The 26689-nt window shown below is 54.7% G+C and overlaps 2 protein-coding genes across 18 annotated transcripts in view; one reads left to right on the top strand and one right to left on the bottom strand.

Moving 5' to 3' along the window:
* Positions 1–2854, top strand: part of JPH3 (junctophilin 3) — an 81689-nt gene extending 78835 nt beyond the window's left edge. Inside the window, exon 5 of the mRNA XM_033846353.2 lies at positions 1432–2854. Coding sequence (XP_033702244.2) covers positions 1432–1512 — 81 coding nt within the window. The 3' untranslated portion in view covers positions 1513–2854. The remainder of the gene's footprint in view (positions 1–1431) is intronic.
* Positions 1–26689, bottom strand: part of KLHDC4 (kelch domain containing 4) — an 81733-nt gene that overhangs the window by 5928 nt on the left and 49116 nt on the right. For 12 of the 17 annotated variants that reach the window (XM_033846339.2, XM_033846337.2, XM_073796307.1 and 9 more), the window contains 6 exons: positions 17081–17240; positions 14558–14633; positions 12455–12663; positions 11539–11944; positions 10783–10896; positions 10181–10436 (listed from right to left, as the gene is read on the bottom strand). In XM_033846339.2, coding sequence (XP_033702230.1) covers positions 10372–10436; positions 10783–10896; positions 11539–11944; positions 12455–12663; positions 14558–14633; positions 17081–17240 — 1030 coding nt within the window. In that variant the 3' untranslated portion in view covers positions 10181–10371. Of the gene's footprint in view, positions 1–120; positions 365–1040; positions 6625–6717; positions 7682–8008; positions 8092–8199; positions 8365–8648; positions 10437–10782; positions 10897–11538; positions 11945–12454; positions 12664–14557; positions 14634–17080; positions 17241–26689 lie in introns of those variants that run through there. The other 5 variants (XR_012328095.1, XR_012328096.1, XR_012328094.1 and 2 more) reach the window with 1 other exon arrangement.

Here is a 26689-nt window from a genome sequence, read left to right as displayed (position 1 = left end):
GGCGCCATCCTTTCAGCAAGGGCACTTGGGTGGTTTTGGAAGCTCTCCAAGAGACACGGGGCAGCATGGGACCCCACCCTTGCCCCCAGACCTCCTCCTGCTCATCAGGACGGTCCTCACCTTGGAGGAACGTCCTGCGTCCTGGAGGGAAACACAGAGGCCAGAGCAGGCAGGACACACACGGGTCTGGCTCCCATGTGGGTGAGAGGGACAGAGTCCCCCAGGTGGGATCAGACGCGCGGGGTGGGGCCGTGACTTGGGTTCCTCAGGCCCCGTGGTGGGCGCTGGGTCTCGCTCACGGGTGAGGACCACGCCTCGTGGGTGAGACCCGCCCTTGGCGCACTCCTCCCGTGGAGGGCGGGTGCTGTTGAGGAAAGAACAGAGATCCTGGGCCAGGCCGAGGGCTGGGGCTCTTGCACCCAGGGGACACCTCCTGACCCCTGGCCTACCGGCTCCCACCCGTAAGCACTCCCCGCTCCCTGGACCGAATGGCAGCGGGAATGGCCCGTGAAACGCCTTCTCAGCCCCACGGCGCAGCGCTGACGCCGTGCTAACGGCCATCAGGCCCCTCACCCGCTGGTGGGGCACAGCGTGCTCGGCCCCATGTGAACACGAGGAAACCAGAGGGCCTGCCTTGCGGGGCATCCCCACGGGGCCCTCTGGGACTCAGCACCTGCCAGGCGGACCCCGGGGCCGAGAAGCTTTCTGTTGGAAGGTGGCCCTCGAGGCCACTGTGAGCATCCGTCTGGGCGGCGGGCTAGCTCCTGCGACGCGCCTGCCCTCTCTGAACCCAGGTGCTCCCGCTGGGACCTAGATACCAGCTCTACTCCAGAAACACGTGTGGTGTGTGCGCGCATGTGGGTATTTTAGGAAGCTGAATGATGGGCAGGGTGGGAGATGCAGGAAGGGGCTCTATATTTAGCCCACTGACCCGCGCTGTGGCTTTAAGACCTCTTCAGGCGCGTCTTGGGTGCTTTAAACAACGCTGCCTCGGGCAGCAGCACGAGCACGTGGCCGCCTCCAGCCGGGCATGTACTCACCCCTGAGTGGCTCCACGGGAGGGGGCTTCCAGCAGAGGCCCAGGGTGGTCAGGGCAGCTGGTGCCCCTCATCCTTGTCCAGCACCGTGGCCTCGGCACCGTCACCGCAGAGGCTCAAGGACGGCGGGGTCGGGGTGGGGGAGAGGCTGTGGTCCAAGGGCCAGGTGGGCTCGTGCCCCAGGAGAGCGAGGGGCTCCCGGCGGCTGCGCAGCTCCTGGGCAGTTGTTCACTGAACCGAGAGGGCTCTCCCGTCGCCAGGTCTGGGGCCACGCTGGGGGGGCTGCACCTGGCGTCCCAGGTGTGCAGAGCTCGGGTGGTTATGCTGGGGGAAAGTTTCGCTCAGGAGGAGGGGGTGTGGCCTGGGGCTCACTCCTCTTCCGCTTCCGTTCCAGGGCTCGGCGCCTATCCTGGTGGCCATGGTGATCTTGCTGAACATCGGAGTCGCCATTTTGTTTATTAACTTTTTCATCTGAGGAGACTGTCGCATTAGCAAAAGCAGCTGGTGTACACACGGGGGACATTAAAAGCAGAACGACAGAAGGGAAGGCTCGTAGCTCGGACACCCAACGACAACTTCCTGGTCTTCTCACAGAACCACGTGATTGGGTATTACTCACAGTTTGCCTTTTTTTCTGGGTCATGTTTTTTGGATTTTAGCCAAAATTCTTTGCTTGTGTAACACTCTGCTGTGTGGCATGGCAGAAGGAGGCCAGCACGCCGACCCTCCAGCTTGACGTGGAAAGAGAAGGGATCCCGGCAAATCAATGGCAAAAAATACAGTCACCACCGTCATCACACCCCCGTCTGGGACGTGGAAAAGGAGGCAACCAGAGGCAGAGCCCCTGGAGCGTCCAGCAGCTAGCGGGTGGCAAGCCCTGGCGTGAGGCACGGGAGAGGGCGCCCGCTCCAGCTGGTAGTGGCCTGGGCCTTTTTGTTTTAAATCTGTGCTGCACACTTACTTAGGGAAGCAGAGACCTGCTTTCTCTTCTGCCCATGAAACGACCACAACCCGGCCCTCCTGCAGCCCCGACACTGAGTCTTAAGGCAAAGTCCTTCTTTTCCCCACTGTCTCCCCCGCCAACCCCAGACCCCAGGGCTGCTGTGCTGTGGGCATCCAGGGGGCTGGCACCAGGGCCAGGGAGCACTGCGGGCATGGGGAGGGCCTCACTTGGACAGCCTGCCGTTGGGCCTGGGCTCAGAGCACGTGGCGTTTCTGCACTGAGGATGTAGGCTGTGCGTCCAGGCTGTCAGATGTCCGCGGCCCCGACGGCCCTCACACGATGTCGTCCTCTCAGTGTGTCACTGAGCCCACGGGTTTGCACATTCTTGTCCTGTGCCTGCCTCGACTTCCCTCACAGATATGCATATTCTTCCAGATGCCTCGCCCACACTCGGGAGCTGGTCGGGTCCCAGGACAGGAATGTGTTTGAAACCCGGTGGCTTGACAATTCCTGAGAAATCATGGCATATCCATCTCCAAAATATGCAACGTACCTTGTTTCAATCCAACAAAACCAGGTTCCTGGTGTGTCTGCCCTTCCTGCCAGCGTTGTCCCACCATCCAAACAACAGAATAAGGTCCCGGTCTGGATGCCCCGTGGTCCCAGCCATGGAGCAGCCCCGGCCACGCGCATGGATGTGTCTGTGGGCCCCTGCACCCACGCCTGGGAAGGTCCTGGGCACGGCCGTCCGTGGACCCTGCCTTGCTTTGCTTATGTTCAGCTGTTTCTCTGCTACCTTTCGAGCAGATTTCTTTACTACACTGCACTGGATTGCTATATTTTTAACCAGAAATAAACTAAAGATTAGAGCATGTTCCCGTTAAATTCAGTTTTTTTTCTGTTACATACTCACCCCCCGTCCCTTCTCACAGTTTGGTTGCGTTTGGGGGTCTTCTTTCAGGGAGTGGGGACACAGGAGAGGGAGGGAGGATCCACAGGAAATCCGTTTCTGATGATGATACTTTCTAAAGGGGTATTTCACGTTTTTGTACATCTTACTTCCCGTTCCTTTTTTACAACTGCGTGGTTGCCGCAGCCCTGGAGTGAACCAAATAAACATGCCTGCTCCTCGCAGCTCTCTGCGTCGTCCGTGCTGGGTGTGTGGCTTGTGATTCTGTCTGCAACGCGCTGTGAAGATTAGAAAGACTTCTGTGCATTCCAGTAACTGCAACACAAAATGGTACCTACACAGGCAGGTTGCATCCTCCCACGTGAGCACACACCGTGAGGTAATGTAGCTACGCAGAAAAGCAACAGCACAAATGCCCATCGTGCGAGGCAAGCAGTGGCTTCAGGGCTGGGGGCTCACGGGGGGCTGGCCAGCGTCCCACCACTTGTCTGGCTGCCAGTAACACAACTGAAACCCAGAGCAGCACCCACGTTACTGCCACTTCCCTACACCCGGTGAATTCCGAGTGGATTCCACCGAGACCGCGATGCACTGGGTCTGAGAGGCCCTGAAAGCTAGTTTTTACCTGGTTTCCAGAGCAGGCTGCCCTGCACACAGGCCTAACGCTTTCGCTCAGCCTGGCCAGTCTTTCCTACCTGCCGGAGGCCGGGGTTACCGGCAGGCGCGCCCGTGAGCCCCTCTGGGCCAGGCTGGCTGACCCCGCTTCTGCCGGGCACCTTCCTGGTGGACACGGGGGACGGGGCAAGAACAGATGCTGTCGCGAGGCCCTAGTGGCGCGGAGCGCTGACAGGTTTTAATTAATCCCAGAGCAGCCTCGTGAGAGTCATCTTCTCTCCTAACAGCTGCTCCCGTGCTTGAGATGTGAAAACCAGAGGCAGAGAAACTGAGTTACCTGAGCTGAGCCGGGGAGCGGGGGGACAGGCCACCCCCTGCTGCCCAGCCATCCCCCACCCCCAGGCTGGGAAGCTGCACCCGCACCTCACCTGCGAGAGCGGGAGAGGACGCTGCACAGGGTATGCGACACCTGCACCCAAACGACTGACGAGGAAGACGGTGCCCATGCAGAAAAGCTCAGCACGGCCACGAGAACACAACGCCCGCGGCTGAGGCCACTCCAGGGGAGGGCGGAGAGGGCTCCAAACACAAGGACTTCCCACACCCCGTCTAACAGCCATAAGCCCATTTCTCTGTTAGACGCCCTCTGGGTGGGGCGTGGGAGGATGACAGGCGCTCTCCTACACGCACGAAGCCCACGGCTCCCCCGGGCTGCACGGAGAACGCGGTGCGGGTCCCACAGACTCCCGCCGGGCCCGGCAAACATCCAACGCCCAGCCTGGCCATCAGAGTGCTCCCTTTCATCTCAAGAGCCCCACTTTGGACAGGAAGTTACACAGCCGCCCCACATAAAAACCGAAGGGCGTTCCCGAGCCCAGGGGAGAGACCCAGGCAACAAGCCCAAGACGCTCTGGACCGCTGGAGCAGACGAACGTTCGGGAAAGTGAATGAAATGAACTGTTTCCGGTTTTCACCCTTTTCTGAGCTCGGGTACCATCCCCCTGGGTCCTCCAGGCGTCCTGGGTGGAGGCCCACCCACTCTGGACCGAGCTCAGCTCAGCCTTACAGGTCTTGTCTCCAACGCTCCATGCCTTTCGTCTCAGAAACTTACCGTGAAGGGGCCTCCCAGGCGTCACGACCTCTCTCCTCACTGCCACGCGGGCCGCCCACCCACCGACGGCATCCAGCTTGTCCCGTCGTGACATCGAGTCAGCACCACGACGGAGTCACTGTTGATCTTTCCAGGGACGAGGATTTGCTGCTGGTCAGCGAAGGAGGAGGATCGAGAGTCCAGATGAGGGTGCAGGAGTGAGGGGGGGCCGGGCTCGGGGCCTGGTCAGTCTCGCTCTCCTGCCCAGGGCTGTCCAGGTGTCAGGAAACGGGCAGGAAGCAAACAGTGAAAAACCACCGGCCCCAAGTGCCGACTAGTGTCACTAACGCAGCCTTAAAAGAAGAAAAAGTGCAGCTGCCTTCGTGTAAGACCAGAGAACGAAGCCGCTCCTGTACAGCACGCCCATGAGCCCGGACAACATGACCTCAAGGACGTGGACCACCCTCCAGGGTGGGTACGAGGCGCCAGGCACCGAGATGCCGGGGCCCGTCCTCCAGCAGGGGCCGCCAGGCGCCCAGGGGACCAGCAGGAAGGAGGCGGCCGCAAGGGGGGGGCCCAAAGCAGGCGGACACCCGAGGGCGACGGAAGCAATGCCTAACGCTCCCCAGACACGGCGCGTGTGTTAGCACGGACGGAGCTTCTGGAGTCCGTCCGCTTCCACCCCAACGTGGAAGAGCCTGGGATGCAAACAGGCACACATTTTGTTCCAGATCGCCCCCCACCTCAGGGAAGCAGGCACCCCCGGGGGTGGATCACAGTGTGGACGCGGCCAGGCCCGGGCCTGGATCTGGGGCAGCACCCCTCTCGCGCCCACCTCGCTGCCCCCAACACACACCTCTCACAGTACGCTGGGGCTCACGCGGCTATCACATGTGCACACCCTTCCCGTCCTGTCACAGGTGGATGCAGGTCTCCAGCTGTACAGCTGCTGCCTGGCAACACGGTGACAGACAACCCTAGCCCTGGAGGCCCCAAGGAGTGGCCGAGATGGGCCTCGGCTGGACCCTGCCCTCCACCCCCCGGCGGTTCCTCGTTCAGCCCATTTCAGTAGCTCACTCCACGCCTGCCAGGACGCTCAGACAGGCACCAGGCTCCTCCTGAGAGGGCAGCGCTTGACACACCCAAGGCAGGCGTGAGAATTCCTGGTCCCTTCAGAGCAGAGCACACTGGTATCCCAGGGCCTCCTGCGTGTGGACCACAGAACAGACCGAGGGTTTTCCGGCAGGTATTGTGTTCAGCCGTGACCAAGAGACGGGCCTGGCCCAAGGGTGCCCCGCTCTGAGCGCCATCAACAGGACCATCAGGCAGCCAACTGCCACTCAGTGGGTGACTCCCACCCCACACCAAGCCCGCAGAGGGCAGAGACAGGGCAGGAGGGGCCGCGCTCCACCGCCCTAGCAAGGGCTTCCCAACGCTGGGAGCTGGTACGGCGAGGAGACGGGCATGAATGCAGGGGAGCAGGGTACAGCCTCCCCCCGTGCTGCTCCTGCACCCCTGGGACCCCCAGCTCTTCCCACTGGGCCTCTCGGGGAGCCCAGCTCCAGTGACAGCAATGTGGCCTGCGCTCACCGCCGGGCCTGCCGCGTGGCGGTCCGCCCCGCGCTGCAGAGCTGTGGCTCACGTGTGGGCAGATGAGCCCCTGATGCTGACCTGGTGCTTCCCTGACAACGTCCTCCAGCGGGACCCTGCTTATGGGTACCACGCACCACCTCCAAAGAAATGCCACCCGACGCAGCCTGACTGAAGTAAACCCACACGGTCCGTTCCGTGCAGGTGAGCCCTCACTCAAGTGGTGAAGCCACTAACCTGCCACAGATGCCCTCCTGTGGATTCTCTCACGCATCAGTCTCAACCTGCACTTTCTTTTCTCCCTCCTCGTGTCCTGGTGCGTGTAAACTGTTAACACAGGCAATCGTTTTGCACATTGACGAAAAGGCAATGTCGACTGCGTTTTCTCATTGATGAAGCGGTGAAAACGTTACCCTTTGCCTTTCTTCTCTTCTTTTAGCTGGAAAAATGGCTTAGTTACTTACCAAATGAAAATAACTTTCCTTAACGAATGTAACTGTTTAAATCGTACCGCTACTACGTTCTTCACTACCTGCAAGTGAGGGACGCTGTCGAGATTAAAGAAAACTTTCCCTCCTTTTGGTAATAAACGCCACCATCTGAAAGCTCGGTAACTTGCATCATCTCGGTGTAAGTCAGCGTCTTCACTGCAGATCCCTTCTATTGCCCACGCTTTGAGATGCACACACACAAACTCCTTCTCACGGAACCAGGTGTGTGTTACCTGACGGCGTCCGTCTATCGTGTTTGGAGGGTCTCAGGACGCTGAGCAGCACAGCTCTGAGAGCAGGGATCTGAAATGCGCCCCTTCCCTCGCCAGCGCTGCCCCACTGGGCGCCAGCCCCTCACCGACCCGGGAGCGCACCTCGCGCCCGCTCCCCTCCGCCAGCCAACGGAGGACACAGAGGCAGCTGGCAGAGGCACGCTCTGCTGAGGGACCGCCCAGCAGCGTTGCTCCAAACCTACCTCAACTTTCTGAAACTTCGACAGCCTTGTGTCTCTTGGGGCGGTTACTGTTTCCTTCCGACTGGAGTCTCTCTGACCTCCACACCCTCCCCACACCCCCATCCCTGCCCCAAGGCCGGGAGGAAACCGCCTCTCCTGCGTTCTCGGCTCAGGGCCCTGCGCTCCACGAGCTGCCCTGGTCCCGGTCCTGACCCAGGTCCAGGATCACAGAGAGCCCCCGCTCTGCCCCCGCACAGCCTGCCGACCAGGCCTGGCCCTGGCTGCACTGCGCGGTTCCTCGGCCCCAGACGGCACACATCCAGGGGGCTCCGAGGTGAATGGCTGGGCTGGCCAGAGCCTAGATCACCTCGGCCCTGGCCCCGTGGCCACCAGCTGCGCCCGTCGGTGCCTCAGCTTCCACTGGAGGCTGTGTTCAGAGCCCTGATGACCAGGCCTGGCCTCGGACGGATCTTCCACAGAAGCGCAGGTGACCGTGGTCTAAGCTCTGGACCAACAGCTCCCACGCAGCTTTGCTTTCTGACCTAAGACACCTGGGAAGACAGCAGCGAGCAGAGGCATCGCACGCCCACCCGAGCTGCAGCCACCGCGCTCCTCCAGGCAGGACCTACTGCCCCTCCCTGGCCACACTCCTCCAGTGGAAGCTCCAGGCACACTGTCACATTCTCATCCCCACACACGGTGGGGGGGGGGTCCCTAAGCACACGTCTCTCTCGCGTCACGTGGCCAGTGCCTGAGCGAGGCCTCAGGAGGGCCTCCTCTACCCAGCGTGGACAGCAAAGCAGCCGTTTCCCCGGCAGCCCCGCCCAGCGTGTGGTCCCCCAGCGCGTTTCTACTGTCACGGAGCACTGACTTCCTACCTGCACCGACTTGGTACAAAAACCGGATGTCACGCTGCAATAAACACCGCTGTCACATGCTAACAAACACGCCACAGACGACTCTGTGAACGACAAGGATCTCCGAGCTCGCTGTGTGTTTCCCTTGATTTCTGCTCAATGCAGTCCAACCCCAAGGAATCCACCGCCTTAGACCAACCCTCTCAAATTACCTAAGCCCGACGCCGTCAGCCCGCTGAGCTGCTCCTGGGAAGCGGGGAGAAAGCTGCACAGCTGTTCACACTCAAACCCCACAAAGCCCTCCAGGGGCTCTGCTGTGGTGTCCGCAGGAGTGACGGGGCCAGCTGGTGGGCACCAGCGACAGACAGAGGCAGAACCTGTCCAAAGGGGGGGCAGTGAGGGGGTCTTACCAACAGGTCAGCAAACCCAGGAGCAGGCAAGACAAACGTCCACTCAGGGCCCTCGCTGACCCTGAATACAGCTGTCACCATGCTGTTTTGGCTCCAGCAATGCAGGGAACAGAGGCCTAGGGCTCTGTGCTGGCCGTCCAGGCGCCAGAAGCATTCGGTTCGGCAAACCAGCTGCCGGCAGGCAGAAGGGGGAACGGTGAGCTGGCCGCTGCCCTCCCTGGGGACCCCGCAGTCCTGCACCGTACACCCACCTCTCCCTGCAACTGCCCCACCGAAGGGACGCTCTGATCACGGGGGTGACACAGCAGAGGCAGCTCCCCGTGTGGAGCGTGTGCTTGTCTTCCTGTCCCTCAAACGGCGTCCTCAGCAATAACCCCGTGGACAGGACAGCAGAGCCAAGAGCAAAAGAGAAGTTTCTTCCGGGGGCTGTCATCTTTTTCTACTTCTTTGATTCCAAACTACCTTCCCTGGAGTCTCACCCGCTTGCAGGCTCCTTCCTCTGTAATAACAACGGCCCCGGGAACAGAAGCCTGCGCTGGGGCCGTCGCTCTCCCAGCCACCTCCTCCCAAGGCAGCAGCCCAGAGAGCGGGAGCTGTACGCCTGGGCCTCGCACCGCGAGCACACAAGGCAGGTACCGGGAGGGCCTCTGCGGCCCCCGTGGGCCTGCCGTGGCATCCAGCCTGGCTTTGAGCCCTGCCCGCCTGCCCCGGCACCCACGGGGAGCCGCAAGCAAGACGCTGAAGCCGGAGCACCTGCCCAAGCCCTGTGACCGGGACCCCCATGGGCTCTGCCAGGCCCCGTACCAGAGGGAGGCTCTGGTGGGCAGAGGCGAGGAGAGCGCTTCTTACTCCTGATCCGCGTGCAGTCAGGCGGGAGAAGTCTGACGAGTGAGGTCACACGGCCGGAGGTGCGGGGGCCGAGCACGGCGAGAAGATAAGTGCTGCTTGGGGTGAGGGGCTGCTTCTGGGCAAGCTGGCCTCGACCTTCCACGGAAGCCTGCCCGGGCCCGGGCCCGCTCTGCTGGGTGGGTGCGCCCACTCTCCACTTCTAACTTCCAGGTCATGAGCAGGATGGCCCGTTCAAGGTAACGATGGGTTGTTCGGCCGTCACTGAAAACTAAGAACCCTGCTTTCTCGTTACTGATGATACTTTAGATGAAGGTGAATTCACCTGGTGTGAATTCAAAGCCCAAGCTCTGCCCCAATTACATAAACGAAGAGCAGCCTCCTGCCATTAACCCTGGAGCAGGCACCAGTGAGCGTGCCCGGTAGGGGACGGCGAGGCCGTGTGGGGACAGTGGGGCCCGCCCTCCGGTTTCCTGCCCTCTTCTGCTGCTGTGCGAAGGACGACCTTGAGCCCGAAGGGGAGAGGGCAGAGCACAGCTCCACCACCTCCTCCCCAAAGGTGGGGAGCAGCCAGAGGAGCTGGGCACACGGCACTCCAAGAGACCCCAGGCACAGCCACGTGGCAGAGCGAGCAGACCAGCCCACAACAGGCTTTATTCTCCAGAGAACTGAGAAAACGCGTACAGGAGGCGGTGGGCGGCCACCGATCATTTTTAAAAAGGAAGGAGTCGGCTGAACGTGCAGGCGGGCAGAACCCGTCTCCTAGTTTTGCAGAGGGGAACCCCGCAAAGCCCGCAGCGTTCCACTTCATGATCAAGGTGCCGCCTGCCGTGTAGGCGGCTCCCCCTCACCATCAGCTCGGCCCGACCCAGCCCGAGGCCCCGCCAGAACCACCGGGGCCCGGAGGCTGCACAAAAGACCACCCTCGCGGCAGCAGTCCCCTGCCAAGTCCAGTTTATTTTAAACCGCACGCAGCGCGCTGAGGGCAGGGAACCCCACCCCCTCAGTCTAGGCTCTGGCGGGTGTGCGGCTGCGGCTGAGTCATCAGAGAAAGCCACGGCCACGGCCCGGGCGGCTCTCAGCGCTCTCCTCTCCGGGGCCCGGCGTCGTCCGCACCAGCTTCGCCCACTACTGCTCGGTCCTGGGCAGGGAGTCTGCGAACGGCTCACCGGGCGCCGCCGAGGGGCGTTGCTCTTTCGTGGGGAAAGGGGAATAAGAAAGAAACGGGTTCAGTCGGGGAAGGAGCAAACGTGCTGCGAGCACCCGGATTTACATGGAGAACGTCACGAGGCCGTCACGACCCTGCTTAGACAGCGAGTGCTCAAACGTACTCCAGACACAATTAGAAAACACACTTCAGCTGGCCTCAGGAGCGCACCCACACAGCAAAGTCAAATTTTAACAGAAACTTGGTAAAATTTTACGTACCCTTGTCACCGACAAAAATGAGGGCTCCGGCAGAGAAGTGACCTGAGCGGTGAGCCCTGGGGCCCCTCCTCAGCACCGGCTGTGGCCGCGCGGCCCCCGTGGCACACTCACCCCTGGCCTCCTCGCCGCTGTCCTCGTCCTCTTCACTCTCCCCGCCGCCCTCGGCGCCCTTGACCTCGTCGCTGTCCTCCTCCGAGTCCGTCTCCTCCAGCCACTCCTGAGATTCTTTAAGCAAAAGCAAAAACCACAGTGTCAACACGACCAGGGCACCGGGGAAACTGCAGGCGAGCCGCGGCCGCCCCCAGGAGCCCACCTTCTGCCTGGACACGCGGATGTGAGTGCGGGGGCCCCGACCCCAGCACGTCTGGAGCTCACGGCAAACATCACATCCCCACGTGTCGAGGCAGAGACAAGCAGAGTGAGAAGCTGCGCTCCAAGACAGCAGTCGTCTCGCACAGCCGCTCAGGGCCTCTGCCCAGACATGTGGATTGTAAGGGATTTCAGCCTCAGACCCAAGGACCGAGCAGTGACCGAGTCCAGCGCAGCCTGTGGTGCAACACGGCAGCGGAGACGGGTGGGCCGCTAGTCTGCTCCCGGGCACACACGCGCACCGCAGGGAAAACGCGCGTCCCGTCCGCTCTGCCGGGGCAGGTCCGAGGCTTACGAGTGGCGTCGGGGTGAGGCCGCTCCCTCCCCCAGGCCCCCTGCAGGGATGGCCGTGCACAGACATGCCCCTGGGCAACAGGGCCCTCCCCCCGGGGCTGAGGGCACGGGGGCGAGAGGGGGCAGAGGCGTGCAGCACTCTGCGGGTGCAGGGCAGACAAGCTGGGGGGCTCCCGAGGCAACTCCAGAGGTGCTACCCCTCACCTGGATCCATCTCCACCAGGACGGTCCACTCCTCCATCTTGTGGAGGTCGAGGCAGTACAGGTCGCTGAGGGTGACCTGGCGGTCGCCAGCCTCAAACATGCCCCCATAGAGGTAGAGGCGCCCGTGCTTCACGGCCAGCATGGCGCTGGAGCGGGCGCTCGGCTCCACCGCAGGGACCGCCGCCTCGCTGGGGCCATCGTCGCTGTCGTCGGACTCGGGCTGTCCCGCCGGGCCCCGGGCAGCGAGCCCCTGCTGGACGGTGGCCACGGTCCCATCCTCTGCCACCAGCTCTCTGGCCACCTGCAGGGGCTCCTGGGCCCGGGTCCCCTTCAGTTCCTGCTTGCTGGAATCCCCGGGCTCCCCTCTTCTGCCCCGCCTGCGCCTCCTCTTCTCCACCTTGGGCCCCTGGTGATAAAGAGCAAAGGCACCGCGACTCAGGACGGGGGTCAGCGAGCACCCGACAGCCAGAGGAGCCCCGTCCACTTGCTGCCCCTCCCCGGGGAGCACACCACCCCTGCCTGGTGTGCCCTCTGAGGGGAACGGGCAGCAGATACCAGCCCTCACACGCTACCCGACTCCCCTCAGAGGCGCCCAGGCACTTCAACCGGAGCCAGCCTTTGCCACACAGTGGACCATCCGCCCTCCTTCGGCCACAGGGCCCTGCTTCTGAGGCCCCTGACCTGATGAAGCCCCCAGGGATGTCATTCCCGGGAGAGCAGCCACTATGCCGCGTCTCTCAGGCTGGTGCTGGCAGGAGGGGCAGAGGCGACCCGGTCCCTGCTTACAGGGACAGTAAAGATGGTGGCAGCTCCACAGAGCCTCACAGACAGAGGGACCGGGGAGGCCCTGGGCATCACTGACGGAGGTGACAGCCGGGCAGGCCCTGCGCTGGCTGCAGGTCTGGGGCCCAGGTACCTTCAGCTGCCCCGCGAACCAGCGGTTCCTGACGGGGTCGTAGAAGTGCAGGTCACTGAGGAAGTGGCCCTCCAGGCTCTCGTCCTCCTCATCGTCACACACACCCCCAAACAGCAGCGTCTGATGGTTCGGGGCCACAGCCACCGAGAAGCCGGACCTTGGGGTGGGCTTGGCTCCGGAAGGGTTGACCCGAGTCCAGGCCCATCTGCCTGATGAGGAGAGGAAATAAGGACGGGGGGCCTGCAGAATGCCATGGCCGTCGTTCTGTGCCTGCGGGTCCGGCACACCCTGGAGGCCATGCCTCCTCCTCGAGGGTCAGTCTGCACTGAGGTAGGGAACCTGTCCACACACCCTCCCAACACTTGCCCAGGGGCGCCGTGCGGCTGTGATGTGAAGGGTGAGGGAGAGGCGGGCGCACCAGCTCCGGGGGACCCCGTACACTGTGCCCTCGGGCGGGGCCCTCCGACCTCAGACACCCCCAGAACCTCCCGTGGGCCACGCACTGTGGTCCTTCCTTCTAGGAGGGCGCCGTGTTTACGCAGCAACCCGCAAGATGTGGCCTGGCACAAAACATGTGGGAGTCTTCCCAACACGTCCAGAAAAAGGAACTGGGATGTTTTTTCTTTAATGAACATTTAGAAGAAGCTAGAGAAGCAGCCAAGAGCAAGCCCCCCTGGAGGCGCAGCCCTAGCAGCACTAGTGGGCCACAAGGTCACTCACAACAACCAGCATCTAACGCTTAAAGAGAAGAGAAGCATCAGCGTGCCGTGCATGTGGCTGCGGGAGTCGCTTTCCCGGCTGTGCCGGATGCGTCTCAGGACACGCCATGTACTTTTCACTGGGGCCCAAGGGCCTGACGGCCAGACGTGGGGGTTGAACACAAGTGCTGGGGTCCCACTGCCTAGAACACAGTCCACTTTCAAGTTCAAGTGCACTGACATGTAAAAGGGGCTCTAAACCTTGGCTCCCACGTCCCCATCAGTCACCGCAATCCGGCGTGGTTGGGACCTGAGAAACGCCTTGTATGTGACGTTTCTGCAGCCTCTGCTTGAAGAACGTCACAGCAGGAAAGAGGAAACGTTCCTGCCCAGCAGGCCTCTTGTCTTACGGAGACGGGTCTCACAGGGGCCAAGGGGCAGCCAGGACCACACGGGCCCCATCCACTTAGGCCCCTCTCCCATCACATGCACCATGCAAACTAACCACCTCCCGACTTCTGAGCTTGAAAAATGAGCACTGGGAAGCCACCCTGGTGTCCATCAACAGAGGAACAGATATAGAAGATGTGTGTGTGTACGTACACACACACACACACACACACACACACGCACACGCACACACACGCACACACACACGCACACACACTGGAATATCACTCAGCCATGAAAAAGAATGAAACAATGCCATTTGCAGCAACCTGGAGGGACCTAGAGATTATCATACTAAGTGAAGTCAGACAGAGACAAATACCATATGAGATCACTTGTATGTGGAATCTAAAAAGATGATACAAATGAACTTATTCACATGAGAAACTGACTCACAGACAAAGAAAACAAACTTATGCTTACCAAAGCGGAAAAGCAGGGAGGGATAAATTAGGAGTATGGGATTAACAGGTACACACTACTATATATAAAATAATTAACAAACGACCTTCTCTATAGTACAGGAAACTCTACTCAATATTTTATAATAACCTATAAGGGAAAAGAATCTGAACAACAACACATACACGTATGTATGACTGAATCATTTTGCTGTACACCTAAAACTAACACAACATTGTACATTAACTATACTTCAAATAAAACAAACAAACAGTGGGCATTTCAACCCCACAAGATGCCTTCCAAAAGTCTACGTCCTAACATTAAGCAAGAACAAATGAGAGGTGACACAGATGCCGTGGCCCCGCCCCCAAGAAGGGAGCTGTGGACGGACTGACATCACCTGTGTTTCTAACTCAGTGCGTCCTCAACGCCCCAGAGAGGACACGGGGGCTGTTCATGGAGTGCCCCACCAGCCCCGCGACCCCCTGCCCGCTTCCCCCAGCGACACACTGACCACCCGCGTGGTCTGTCACCTGCACGGCGCATGTACCTTCTCTTCCCTCCTCAGCCTTCAGCAGGAACATGTCGGAGTGCTGGGTACCTCTGTCCACATCCTTCCTGACTCTCTGCAAAAGGAAAAGGGAGCCGTGACAAATGCCACGTGCTGTGCGAAGCCACGCAAGGCCCCCCAGGCTTGTGGTCCCGTCTCCCGTGGAGGTGACTCGCTAGCCTTCAGACCAGCCTCAAAATCTGAAACACAGCAGGTTCCATCCAGACCGCCTCTGAGCAGACAGAACAGATGACCACAGGCTGGGGACACCCCAGAGCTCTCCTCTCAGAGCTTCCTGTGGCTGTGAGCCGAGCCCTGCTCTGGATGGGCGGGGTCGCCGCAGGGACCCTCCTATCATCACACGGCCACCCTCCATCTCCAACCCCTGTGCCCTCAATTCCCATCGCCTTCCCAGTGATGGGATTCAAGCTTCGGCGCGAGGATCAAACGCTCTGTGCAGAAGCCGGCGCAGCCACTCAAAGAGCTTTCCTGAGCTGCAGACAGCACAGCCCCCCTCCACCCGGGCCTGCTGCTTCACACCAGGCTTACGGCGCTGGGCAGACCACACCCTTCACTCTCCCGAGCGGCTGCACTGAGACGGCATGTTCCTCTCTTCCAGCAGGCAGCAGGGGAAGCGGCTGCCACTTCCATGCCCACCTTCCAGGCCAAAAGCCCAGCACCCTCAGGAACCAAATCCACACGAGGGGCTTCCCTGGTGGTACACTGGTTAAGAATCCGCCTGCCAATCCAGGGGACACGGGTTCGAGCCCTGGTCCGGGAAAATCCCACATATCGCGGAGCAACTAAGCGCATGCGCCACAACTACTGAGCCTGCGCTCTAGAGCTCGCGTGCTGCAACTACTGAGCCTGCGTGCCACAACTACTGAAGCCCATGCACCTAGAGCCTGTGCTCCACAACAAGAGAAGCCACCACAATGAGATGCCCACGCACCGCAACGAAGAGCAGCCCCCGCTCACCGCAACCAGAGAAAACCCACACGCAGCAACGAAGACCCAACACAGCCAAAAATAAATAAATTAAATAAATTAAAAAAAATAAATCCACACGAGGCCTTGCCCACTGGCCGCACACTGCAGGAATGCAGTGCCGTCTGCTTGTGTCGCAAACTTGACCACAGCCGGGCTCCAGCCCTTCCCTCTCAGCCCCTTGCCCTCCTGCACCTGCGGGCATCCACGGCACTGCTCCGCCGACAGCAACCTGCCTTCCTTAGAACCAGCGAGCTGAGGGGAACTTTCATGCTGTCACGTTTCAATACACCCCCCGAGGCCTGTACGCCAGAGCCCTCCCTGAGAACGCCGCTCTGCCCGCCCCGGGCCACGGCTTCCACACAGTGGCCGGCGTGGCAGAGCCCGGGGCAGGGGAGGCGAGGAGGCTGCTCCCCATGAAGCACGTAACTCCCACTCCACCTCCCCTCCCTGGCAGCGGTGATGAGAGGCCCGTGCGCCAGTCCCTCACCCAGGGGCCTGCGCCGTCCTTCCAGCAACGCGAATCACACTGGCCGGACGCTCACTCTCCTCACTGGACTAGAGGAGAACGCAGAATGTGCGTGAAGCCCTGGAGCTGTCAAACTTCCCCCAGGGCGTGCAAGGCTCCGCACGGGGCCTCAGTTCGTCCCCAAGGGGGAGTGGACGCTAACGCCACGGAGCAGTGACTTGGGCGTGCACCTGACAGCTTTCCTTCCGCTGCTCGCAAATCTCTGTCTCGTACAGTATTAACGGAGCCCAAAGACATCTGAGAGAGCCGTGTACCAAGGGTCACAACACTACGCTGCTCCTGTGGAGGGCGTTCCCACCCAGAACCCCAGTGTCACACCCACGCCTTTACCACCAACTCTGGTAAAACCCCGTGAGCGCCAACAGAGCAGCTTCTCACTGCCATCAAATGCCGAAGGCCTGGCGTGAGTGGCCCCTGGCTCAAAGGGACACAGATCACCCCCCAGCTGTCCGCGTGGCTGCAGAAAAGCCGCACTTGGGAGTCAGGCGCTGCTCTGATTGAAGTGGCATCAGCTTGACGAGGGCTTGCTGTTCATCACCCGGTTTGAGGAGCATCTACTGCGATAAAGCATCAGTTCTGGGCACTGCACACAGCTTCTGGCGACAGCCGCCTGTTTCGCAGGGCCCTCCCAGCTGTCACGCGTCTAGCCACACCCCAGGCAGGTCACAACCACAAATCCCAAGTCAGTTTTCCTTTCCAGAACAAGGGCTGGCCGCTGGCTGAGTGGGGGTGTGGCAGGGTGGACGGAGGTGGCCGGGGCACCTCCCTGCCACAGCCATCACTTACGCTGCGTGTTTCGGGGGCGTGTGGTTAAGAACGCAACGTGACCGTAAAGAACCTTAGTGTGTTCACACAGGAGCAGATCAACACCACCGCTGTCCACTTCTCGTTCCACAGAAAGGACTGTTCATATTAATCTAATGAACTATTATTTGAAGTTTTCATCGCTGGTGAAACTGAAAAGGCAGCAGACAGAAGTCACTCTGCATCCCACACACGCGTCTTACCTGCTTCGAGTAGCCCCCGTAGATGACGATGCTGCCCTGGGCGGTGACGGTCATCTGGCAGCCTGACCTGGGTGTGGGCCCAGTCCCGGACGGGGACAGCCTGCTCCACGTGAAAGCGTCCAGGTTGAAGGCATACAGGTCATTGTAATAGATGTAATCTCTGTTATAATATAGGAACACAAACAAAAAGGCGGTGACATGAAAAAGTGAACTTGATCTAAAATAAAGGTACGTTTGCTACCGTATGTACTAAGTTATTGGTTTAATTAAAGTTTAAATTCATAGGAAAGGACAGCAAGCCTATGTAGGTTTGCACCTGAAGCAGAAATAACGCTGGCCCAGAGAAGCACTATAACATGCCTGGATCCGAAAGTCTTTTCCTTCTGAAAGTTACATGATACATCCTTACACAGCTTATACAATCACAGTCTTGCGAAACAACTCCATTAGTTTTCTGTGTGTGTAACCTTAAGCGGGACAATGAACTATGCACCAATACCCGGCATCCTCGGAAGGGAGATATTACAGCTTGGCAAGCGCTGTGGAGACCCCGGGCTGGGCAGAGATGGGGCAAAGCGTTCCTGGAACCGAGAGAGAACTCCTGGAGCCCACAAGCCCGAGCCAAAGCCCAGAGGCCGTGGCTGAGGCATCCAAGAGGCGCAGCGGCCTTGCCCTGCTCAACGCTCCTGGGGCTTCAGGGGCAAAGGACTCAAAACACACATGGGGCCTTGAGGAGGGAGCACGTGTGTGAGGAAAGCAGCAGTTCTGCCAGAGACACAGAGGCAACCGTGTGTCCTGACGGGAATTTCACAGGTGGCCACGGGCAAAGCCAAGGGGCCTCGGGTCAGAATTACACGGAAGAATGGGAGATGCTCCCCAGCTACTCCACACGGAGAGCTGGGCCCGATGTTCGCAGGAAGAAAGCATGGATGCACGGAAGGACTGAGCAGCCCCACCGGTCAGACGTGATTCCTGACTCCCCTGCTGCACTCAGGTCACCCACGTCTGGCGCCCTGCAGCCAACGTGCAGGTCACTGAGCTCCCCGGAGTGCTGTCCAAAGCAGGGCACTGGGAACAGGGTGAGCCACGTGACCGCTCCACCGAACACACCCTTCCGTGGGAGGAGGGCTTTCAAGTAGATGAAGTGAGGAACCAGGGGCACAGTTTTTAAAAGACTTCACCACATTCCACAGTTTTCTCAGATTTCACGTTGCAAATTTCCAGGAAAAAAAATATTCTATTCTGCACGTAGGGTAAACAACAACTGTCATTGGGTTTTAAAGGTCAAACTGTACTTTGTTTAATGTGGATGGTGACCACACAGACATCTGTTTGAGGAACTTCAACTTTTCTATATGTTTGAAATACTTCATAAAAAATAATTTTAAACAAAGTAACAGATAATAGCTTTTGAAAAACGTTCTGAGTTTGAAATGGTTCCAAGTTACAACCACTGTAACACCTGACTCGTTTTGTAACCTGTGAGTTTCAGGAGAAGGGCCTGCGTAGACCCCACTCACTGTCCCGCACACGACAGGTGCTGAATTAACACACTGACATCGCATGAACCCCCGTGTCTGCGATGGCGAACGATTATTTGCTTTGTTCAGGGTTTTAAATGTAAACAACAGTCCTTTAAATAAGAATTTTAAAAAACAGAGCAGGCTCTCTTCTCCAAAATGGCAAGAAACCAAACACGTGCAGGTCAGGAAATGGACCATGGGCAGGAGATGGACCAGGACAGGGCAGGGAGCCGGGGTGGAGGCAGGAGACGGACCAGGGGTAGGAGATTAACCAGGACAGAAAACCAGGGTGTAGGCAAGAGACACACCAGGAGCAGGAGACGTTACCAGGGGCAGGGGGCCGAGGGGTGCAGCGCGACAGAATATGGGAGTAACTGAACATCTGCAATCTTTGGTCGAGGACAAGTTCTACTACTTAACAGTTACCTTGGTTTCCTCATCTTTAACTTGAGATAATATAACCTACTCTCCCTATAGCTTGGTTTTTAAGTGAATTCTGTAAAAACCACTTGGTGAACTTTGTGACGAGACATAAAATTTAAGCACTATTATACCCAGATTACGCCTTTAAGATACACAATCATTCCTTGTTTTATGTGAATTCGACTTTAAAAATCTCCTCCCAAAGCACTTAAGAATTATACCCTGGGAGACCTTCAAGATGGCAGAAGAGTAAGACACGGAGATCACCTTCCTCCCCACAGATACACCAGAAATACATCTACACGTGGAACAACTCCTACAGAACACCTACTGAACGCTGGCAGAAGACCTCAGACCTCCCAAAAGGCAAGAAATTCCCCACGTACCTGGGTAGGGAAAAAGAAACAAGAAAAAACAGAGACAGAAGAATAGGAACGGGACCTGCACCAGTGGGAGGGAGCTGTGAAGGAGGAAAGGTTTCCACACACTAGAAGCCCCTTCACTGGCGGAGACGGGGCGGGGGGGGGGGGGATGGCGGGGGGAAGCTTCGGAGACACGGAGGAGAGCGCAGCAACAACGGTGCGGAGGGCAAAGCAGAGAGATTCCCGCACAGAGGATCAGGACCGACCGGCACTCACCAGCCCGAGAGGCTTGTGCTCACCTGCCGGGGCGGGCGGGGGCTGGGGGCTGAGGGGCTCGGGCTTCGGAGGTCAGATCCCAGGGAGAGGACGGGGGTTGGCGGCGTGAACACAGCCTGAAGGGGGCTAGTGTGCCACAGCTAGCCAGGACGGACTCCGGGGAAATGTCTGGAACTGCCTAGGAGGCAAGAGACCATTGTTTCAAGGTGCACGAAGAGAGGGGGTTCAGAGCACCGCCTAAACAAGCTCCAGAGATGGGCGCAAGCCACAGCTATCAGCACAGACCCCAGAGACGGGCATGAGACGCTAAGGCTGCTGCTGCCGCCACCAAGAAGCCTGTGTGCGAGCACAGGTCACTCTCCACACCCCCCTTCCGGGGAGCCTGTGCAGCCCGCCACTGCCAGGGTCCCGGGATCCAGGGACAACTTCCCCGGGAGAACGCACGGTGCGCCTCAGGCAGCTGCAACGTCACGTCGGCCTCTGCTGCCGCAGGCCCGCCCCGCGCCCCCCCTCCCCGCCTTAGTGAGCCAGAGCCCCCAATCAGCGGCTCCTTTAACCCCGTCCTGCCTGAGCAAAGAACAGACGCCCTCCGGCGACCTACACGCAGAGGCGGGGCCACATCCAAAGCTGAGCCCCAGGAGCTGTGCGAACAAAGAAGAGAAAGGGAAATCCCTCCCAGCAGCCTCAGGAGCAGCGGATTAAATCTGCCTGCATCTGTGGAATACCTGAATAGACAACGAGTCATCCCAAAATTGAGGCGGTGCACTTTGGGAGCAACGATATTTGTATTTTTTTCCTTTTTCTCTTTTGTGGGTGTGTATGTGTATGCTTCTGTGTGTGATTTTCTCTGTATAGCTTTGCTTTTACCATTTATCCTAGGGTTGTGTCTGTCAGGGGTTTTTTTGGTTTGTTTAGTATAGATTTTAGTGCTTGTTATCAGTGGTGGATTTGTTTTTTGGTTCGGTTGCCCTCTTCTTTCTTTTTTTAAATTACTTTTTAATTTTAAATAATTATTTTTTTATTTTAATTATTTTATTTTATTTTTCTTTCTTTCCTTCTTTTTTTCTCCCTTTTATTCTGAGCCATGTGGATGATAGGGTCTTGGTGCTCCAGCCGGGTGTCACGGTTGTGCCTCTGAGGTGGGAGAGCCTAGGTCAGGACATTGGTCCACCAGAGACCTCCCAACTCCACGTAATATCAAACAGCAAAAATCTCCCAGAGATCTCCATCTCAATGCTAAGACCCAGCTCCACTCAACAACCAGCAAGCTACAGCGCTGCACACCCTATGCCAAACAACTAGCAAGACAGGAACACAACCCCACCCATTAGCAGAGAGGCTGCCTAAAATCATAAGGTCACAGACACCCCAAAACACACCACCGGACGCAGACCTGCCCGAGAGAAAGACAAGGTCCAGCCTCATGCACCAGAACACAGGCACTAGTCCCCTCCACCAGGAAGCCTACACAACTCACTGAACCAACCTTAGCCACTAGGGGCAGACAGCAAAAACAACAGGAACTACGAACCTGCAGCCTGCGAAAAGGAGACCCCAAACACAGTAAGTGAAGCAAAATGAGAAGACAGAGAAACACACAGCAGATGAAGGAGCAAGGTAAAAACCCACCAGACCTAACAAATGAAGAGGAAACTGGCAGTCTACCTGAAAAAGAATTCAGAGTAATGACAGTAAAGATGATCCAAACTCTTGGAAATAGAATGGAGAAAATACAATAAACGTTTAACAAGGAACTAGAAGAACTAAAGAGCAAGCAAACAATGAACAACACAATAAATGAAATTAAAAATTCTCTAGAAGGAATCAATAGCAGAATAACTGAGGCAGAAGAACAGATAAGTGACCTGGAAGATAAAATAGTGGAAATAACTGCTGCAGAGCAGAATAAAGAAAAAAGAATGAAAAGAATTGAGGACAGAGGCTTCCCTGGTGGCACAGTGGTTAAGAATCTGCCTGCCAGTGCGGGAGACATGGGTTCAAGCCCTGGTCTGGGAAGATCCCACATGCCGTGGAGCAACTAAGCCCATGCACCACAACTACTGAGCCTGCGCCCTAGAGCCACCGAGCCACAACTACTGAGCCCGTGTACCACAAGTGCTGAAGGCCGTGCACCTAGAGCCCATGCTCCCAACAAGAGAAGCCACCACAATGAGAAGCCTGCACACTGCAACAAAGAGTAGCCCCCACGTGCAACAACTAGAGAAAGCCCACGCACAGCAACGAGGACCCAACGCAGCCAAAAATAAAAATAAATAAAATAAAATAAATTTATATATAAAAAAAAAGAATTGAGGACAGTCTCAGAGACCTCTGGAACAACATTAAATGCACCAACGCACCAACATTTGAACAACCCCACCAACATGAGGGGTCCCAAAAGAAGAGGAGAAAAAGAAAGGGACTGAGAAAATATCCGAAGAGATTATAGCTGAAAACTTCCCTAATATGGGAAAGGAAATAGTTAATCAAGTCCAGGAAGCACAGAGAGTCCCATACAGGATAAATCCAAGGAGAAAAACACCAAGACACATATTAATCAAACTATCAAAAATTAAATACAAAGAAAAAATATTAAAAGCAGCAAGGGAAAAACAACAAATAACATGCGAGGGAATCCCCATAAGGTTAACAGCTGATCTTTCAGCAGAAACTCTATAAGCCAGAAGAGAATGGCAGGACATATTTAAAGTGATGAAAGGGAAAAACCTACAACCAAGATTACTCTACCCAGCAAGGATCTCACTCAGATTTGACAGAGAAATTAAAACCTTTACAGACAAGCAAAAGCTAAGAGAATTCAGCACCATCAAACCAGCTTTACAACAAATGCTAAAGGAACTTGTCTAGGCAGGAAACACAAGAGAAGGTAGAGACCTACGATAACAAACCCAAAACAACTAAGAAAATGGTAATAGGAACATACATATCGATAATTACCTTAAATATAAATGCATTAAATACTCCAACCAAAAGACACAGACTGGCTGAATGGATACAAAAACAAGACCCATATATATGCTGTCTGTAAGAGACCCACTTCAGACCTAGGGACACATACAGACTGAAAGTGAGGGGATGGAAAAAGATATTCCATGCAAATGGAAATCAAAAGAAAGCTGGAGTACCAATACTCATATCAGACAAAATAGACTTTAAAATAAAGTCTAGGGCTACCCTGGTGGCGCAGTGGTTGAGAGTCCACCTGCCGATGCAGGGGACACAGGTTCGTGCCCCAGTCCGGGAAGATCCCACATGCTGCGGAGCGGCTGGGCCCGTGAGCCATGGTCGCTGAGCCTGCGCATCCAGAGCCTGTGCCCCACAACGGGAGGGGCCACAGCAGTGAGAGGCCCGCGTACCGCCAAAACAAAAACAAAAAAAATAAAATAAAGTCTATTTTATTTTAGATGTTACATAATGATCGAGGGATCAATCCAAGAAGAAGATATAACAACTGTAAACATTTACGCACCCAACATAGGAGCACCTCAATACATAAGGCAAATGCTAACAGCCATAAAAGGGGAAAGCGACAGTAACACAATCACAGTAGGGGACTTTAACACCCCACTTTCACCAATGGACAGATCATCCAAAATGAAAATAAATAAGGAAACACAAGCTTTAAATGATACATTAAACGAGACGGAGTTAACTGATATTTATAGGACATTCCATCCAAAAACAACAGAATACACTTTCTTCTCAAGTGCTCATGGAACATTCTCTAAGACAGATCATATCCTGGGTCACAAATCAAGCCTTGATAAATTTAAGAAAACTGAAATCGTATCAAGTATCTTTTCCGATGACAACACTATGAGACTAGATATCAATTACAGGAAAAAATCTGTAAAAAATACAAACACATGGAGGCTAAACAATACACTACTTAATAACCAAGAGATCACTGAGGAAATCAAAAAATACCTAGAAACTAATGACAATGAAAACACGACGACCCAAAACCTATGGGATGCAGAAAAAGTAGTTCTAAGAGGGAAGTTTAGAGCAATACAATGCTACCTTAAGAAACAAGAAACATCTCAAATAAACAACCCAACCTTACACCTAAAGCAATTAGAGAAAGAAGAACAAAGAAACCCCAAAGATAGCAGAAGGAAAAAAATCATAAAGATCAGATCAGAAATAAATGAAAAAGAAATGAAGGAAACAATAGCAAAGATCAATAAAACTAAAAGCTGGCTCTTTGAGAAGATAAACAAAATTGATAAACCACTAGCCAGACTCAGCAAGAAAAAAAGGGAGAAAACTCAAATCAATAGAATTAGAAATGAAAAAGGAGAAGTAACAACTGACACTGCAGAAATACAAAGGATCATGAGAGATTACTACAAGCAACTGTATGCCAATAAAATGGACAACCTGGAAGAAATGGACAAATTCTTAGAAAAGCACAACCTTCCGAGACTAAACCAGGAAGAAATAGAAAATATAAACAGACCAACGCCAAGCAGTGATATTGAAACTGTGATTAAAAACCTTCCAACAAACAAAAGCCCAGGACCAGATAGATTACAGGCGAATTCTATCAAACATTTAGAGAAGAGCAACACCTATCCTTCTCAAACTCTTCCAAAATATAGCAGAGGGAGGAACACTCCCAAACTCATTCTACGAGGCCACCATCACCCTGATACCGAAACCAGACAAAGATGTCACAAAGAAAGAAAACTACAGGCCAATATCACTGAGGAACACAGGTGCAAAAATCCTCAACAAAATACCAGCAAACAGAATCCAACAGCACATTAAAAGGATCATACACCATGATCAAGTGGGGTTAATTCCAGGAATGCAAGGATTCTTCAATATTCGCAAATCAATCAATGTGATACACCATATTAACAAATTGAAGGATAAAAACCACACGATCATCTCAATAGATGCTGAAAAGGCTTTTGAAAAAATTCAACACCCATTTATGATTAAAAAAACCCTCCAAAAAGTAGGCATAGAGGGAACTTATCTCAACATAATAAAGGCCATATATGACAAACCCACAGCCAACATCGTTCTCAATGTGAAAAACTGAAACCATTTCCACTAAGATCAGGAACAAAACAAGGTTGCCCACTCTCACCACTATTATTCAACATTGTTTTGGAAGTTTTAGCCACAGCAATCAGAGAAGAAAAAGAAATAAAAGGAATCCAAATCAGGAAAGAAGTAAAGCTGTCACTGTTTGCAGATAACATGATACTATAAATAGAGAATCCTAAAGACTCTACCAGAAAACTAGTAGAGCTAATCAATGAATTTGGTAAAGTAGCAGGAGACAAAATTAATGCACAGAAATCTCTGGCATTCCTATACACTAATTTTGAAAACTCTGAAAGAGAAATTAAGGAAACACTCCCATTTACCACTGCAACAAAGAGAATAAAATACCTAGGAATAAACGTACCTAAGGAGACAAAAGACCTGTATGCAGAAAACTATAAGACACTGATGAAAGAAATTAAAGATGATACAAACAGATGGAGAGACATACCGTGTTCTTGGATTGGAAGAATCAACATTGTGAAAATGACTCTACTACCTAAAACAATCTACAGATTCAGTGCAATCCCTATCAAACTACCAGTAGCATTTTTCACAGAACTAGAACAAAAAATTGCACAATTTGTATGGAAACACAAAAGACCCCGAATAGCCAAAGCAATCTTGAGAAAGAAAAACAGACCTGGAGGAACCAGGCTCCCTGACTCTGGACTACACTACAAAGCTACAGTAATCAAGACAGTCCGGTACTGGCACAAAACCAGAAATATACATCAACAGAAAGCCCAGAGATCAACCCACACACATATGGTCACCTTATTTTTGATAAAGGAGGCAAGAATATACAATGGAGAAAAGACAGTCTTTAAGTGGTGCTGGGAAAACTGGACAGCTACATGTAAAAGAAGGAAATTAGAACACTCCCTAATAACATACACAAAAATAAGCTCAAAATGGATTAAAGACCTAAATGTAAGGCCAGAAACTATCAAACTCTTAAGAGGAAAACATAGGCAGAACACTCTGACATAAATCACAGCAAGAGGCTTTTTGACCCACCTCCTAGAGAAATGGAAATAAAAACAAAAATAAACAAATGGGACCTAATGAAACTTAAAAGCTTTTGCACAGCAAAGGAAACCATAAATAAGACGAAAAGACAACCCTCAGGAGTGGGAGAAAATATTTGCAAATGAAGCAACTGACAAAGGATTAATCTCCAAAATTTATAGGCAGCTCATGCAGCTCAGTATCAAAAAAATAACCCAATCCAAAAATGGGCATAAGACCTAAACAGACATTTCTCCAAAGAAGATATACAGATTGCCAACAAACACATGAAAGAATGCTCAACATCATTCATCACTAGAGAAATGCAAATCAAAACTACAAATGAGGTATCACCTCACACCAGTCAGAATGGCCATCATCAAAAAATCTACAAACAATAAATGCTGGAGAGGGTATGGAGAAGAGGGAACCCTTTTGCACTGTTGGTGGGAATGTAAATTGATACAGCCACTATGGAGAACAGTATGGAGGTTCCTTAAAAAACTAAAAAGAGAATTACGATATGACCCAGCAATCCCAGTACTGGGCATATACCCTGAGAAAACCATAATTCAAAAAGAGACATGTACCACAATGTTCACTGCAGCACTATTTACAATCACCAGGACATGGAAGCAACCTAAGTGTCCATCAACAGATGAAAGGATAAAGAAGATGTGTCACATATATACAATGAAATATTACTCAGCCATAAAAATAAACGAAACTGAGTTATCTGTAGTGAGGTGGATGTACCTAGAGTCTGTCACTCAAGAGTGCAGTAAGTCAGAAAGAGAAAAACAAATACTGTATGCTAACACATATATATCGAATCTAAAAAAAAAAAGTTATGAAGAACCTAGGGGCAGGACAGGAATAAAGATGCAGACATAGAGAATGGACTTGAGGACATGGGGAGGGGGAAGGGTAAG

Source organism: Tursiops truncatus, chromosome 19 (genome assembly GCF_011762595.2).
Source record: "Tursiops truncatus isolate mTurTru1 chromosome 19, mTurTru1.mat.Y, whole genome shotgun sequence".
In the NCBI taxonomy this organism is placed as follows: Eukaryota; Metazoa; Chordata; class Mammalia; order Artiodactyla; family Delphinidae; genus Tursiops; species Tursiops truncatus.
This window is presented reverse-complemented; position numbering and strand designations above follow the sequence as displayed.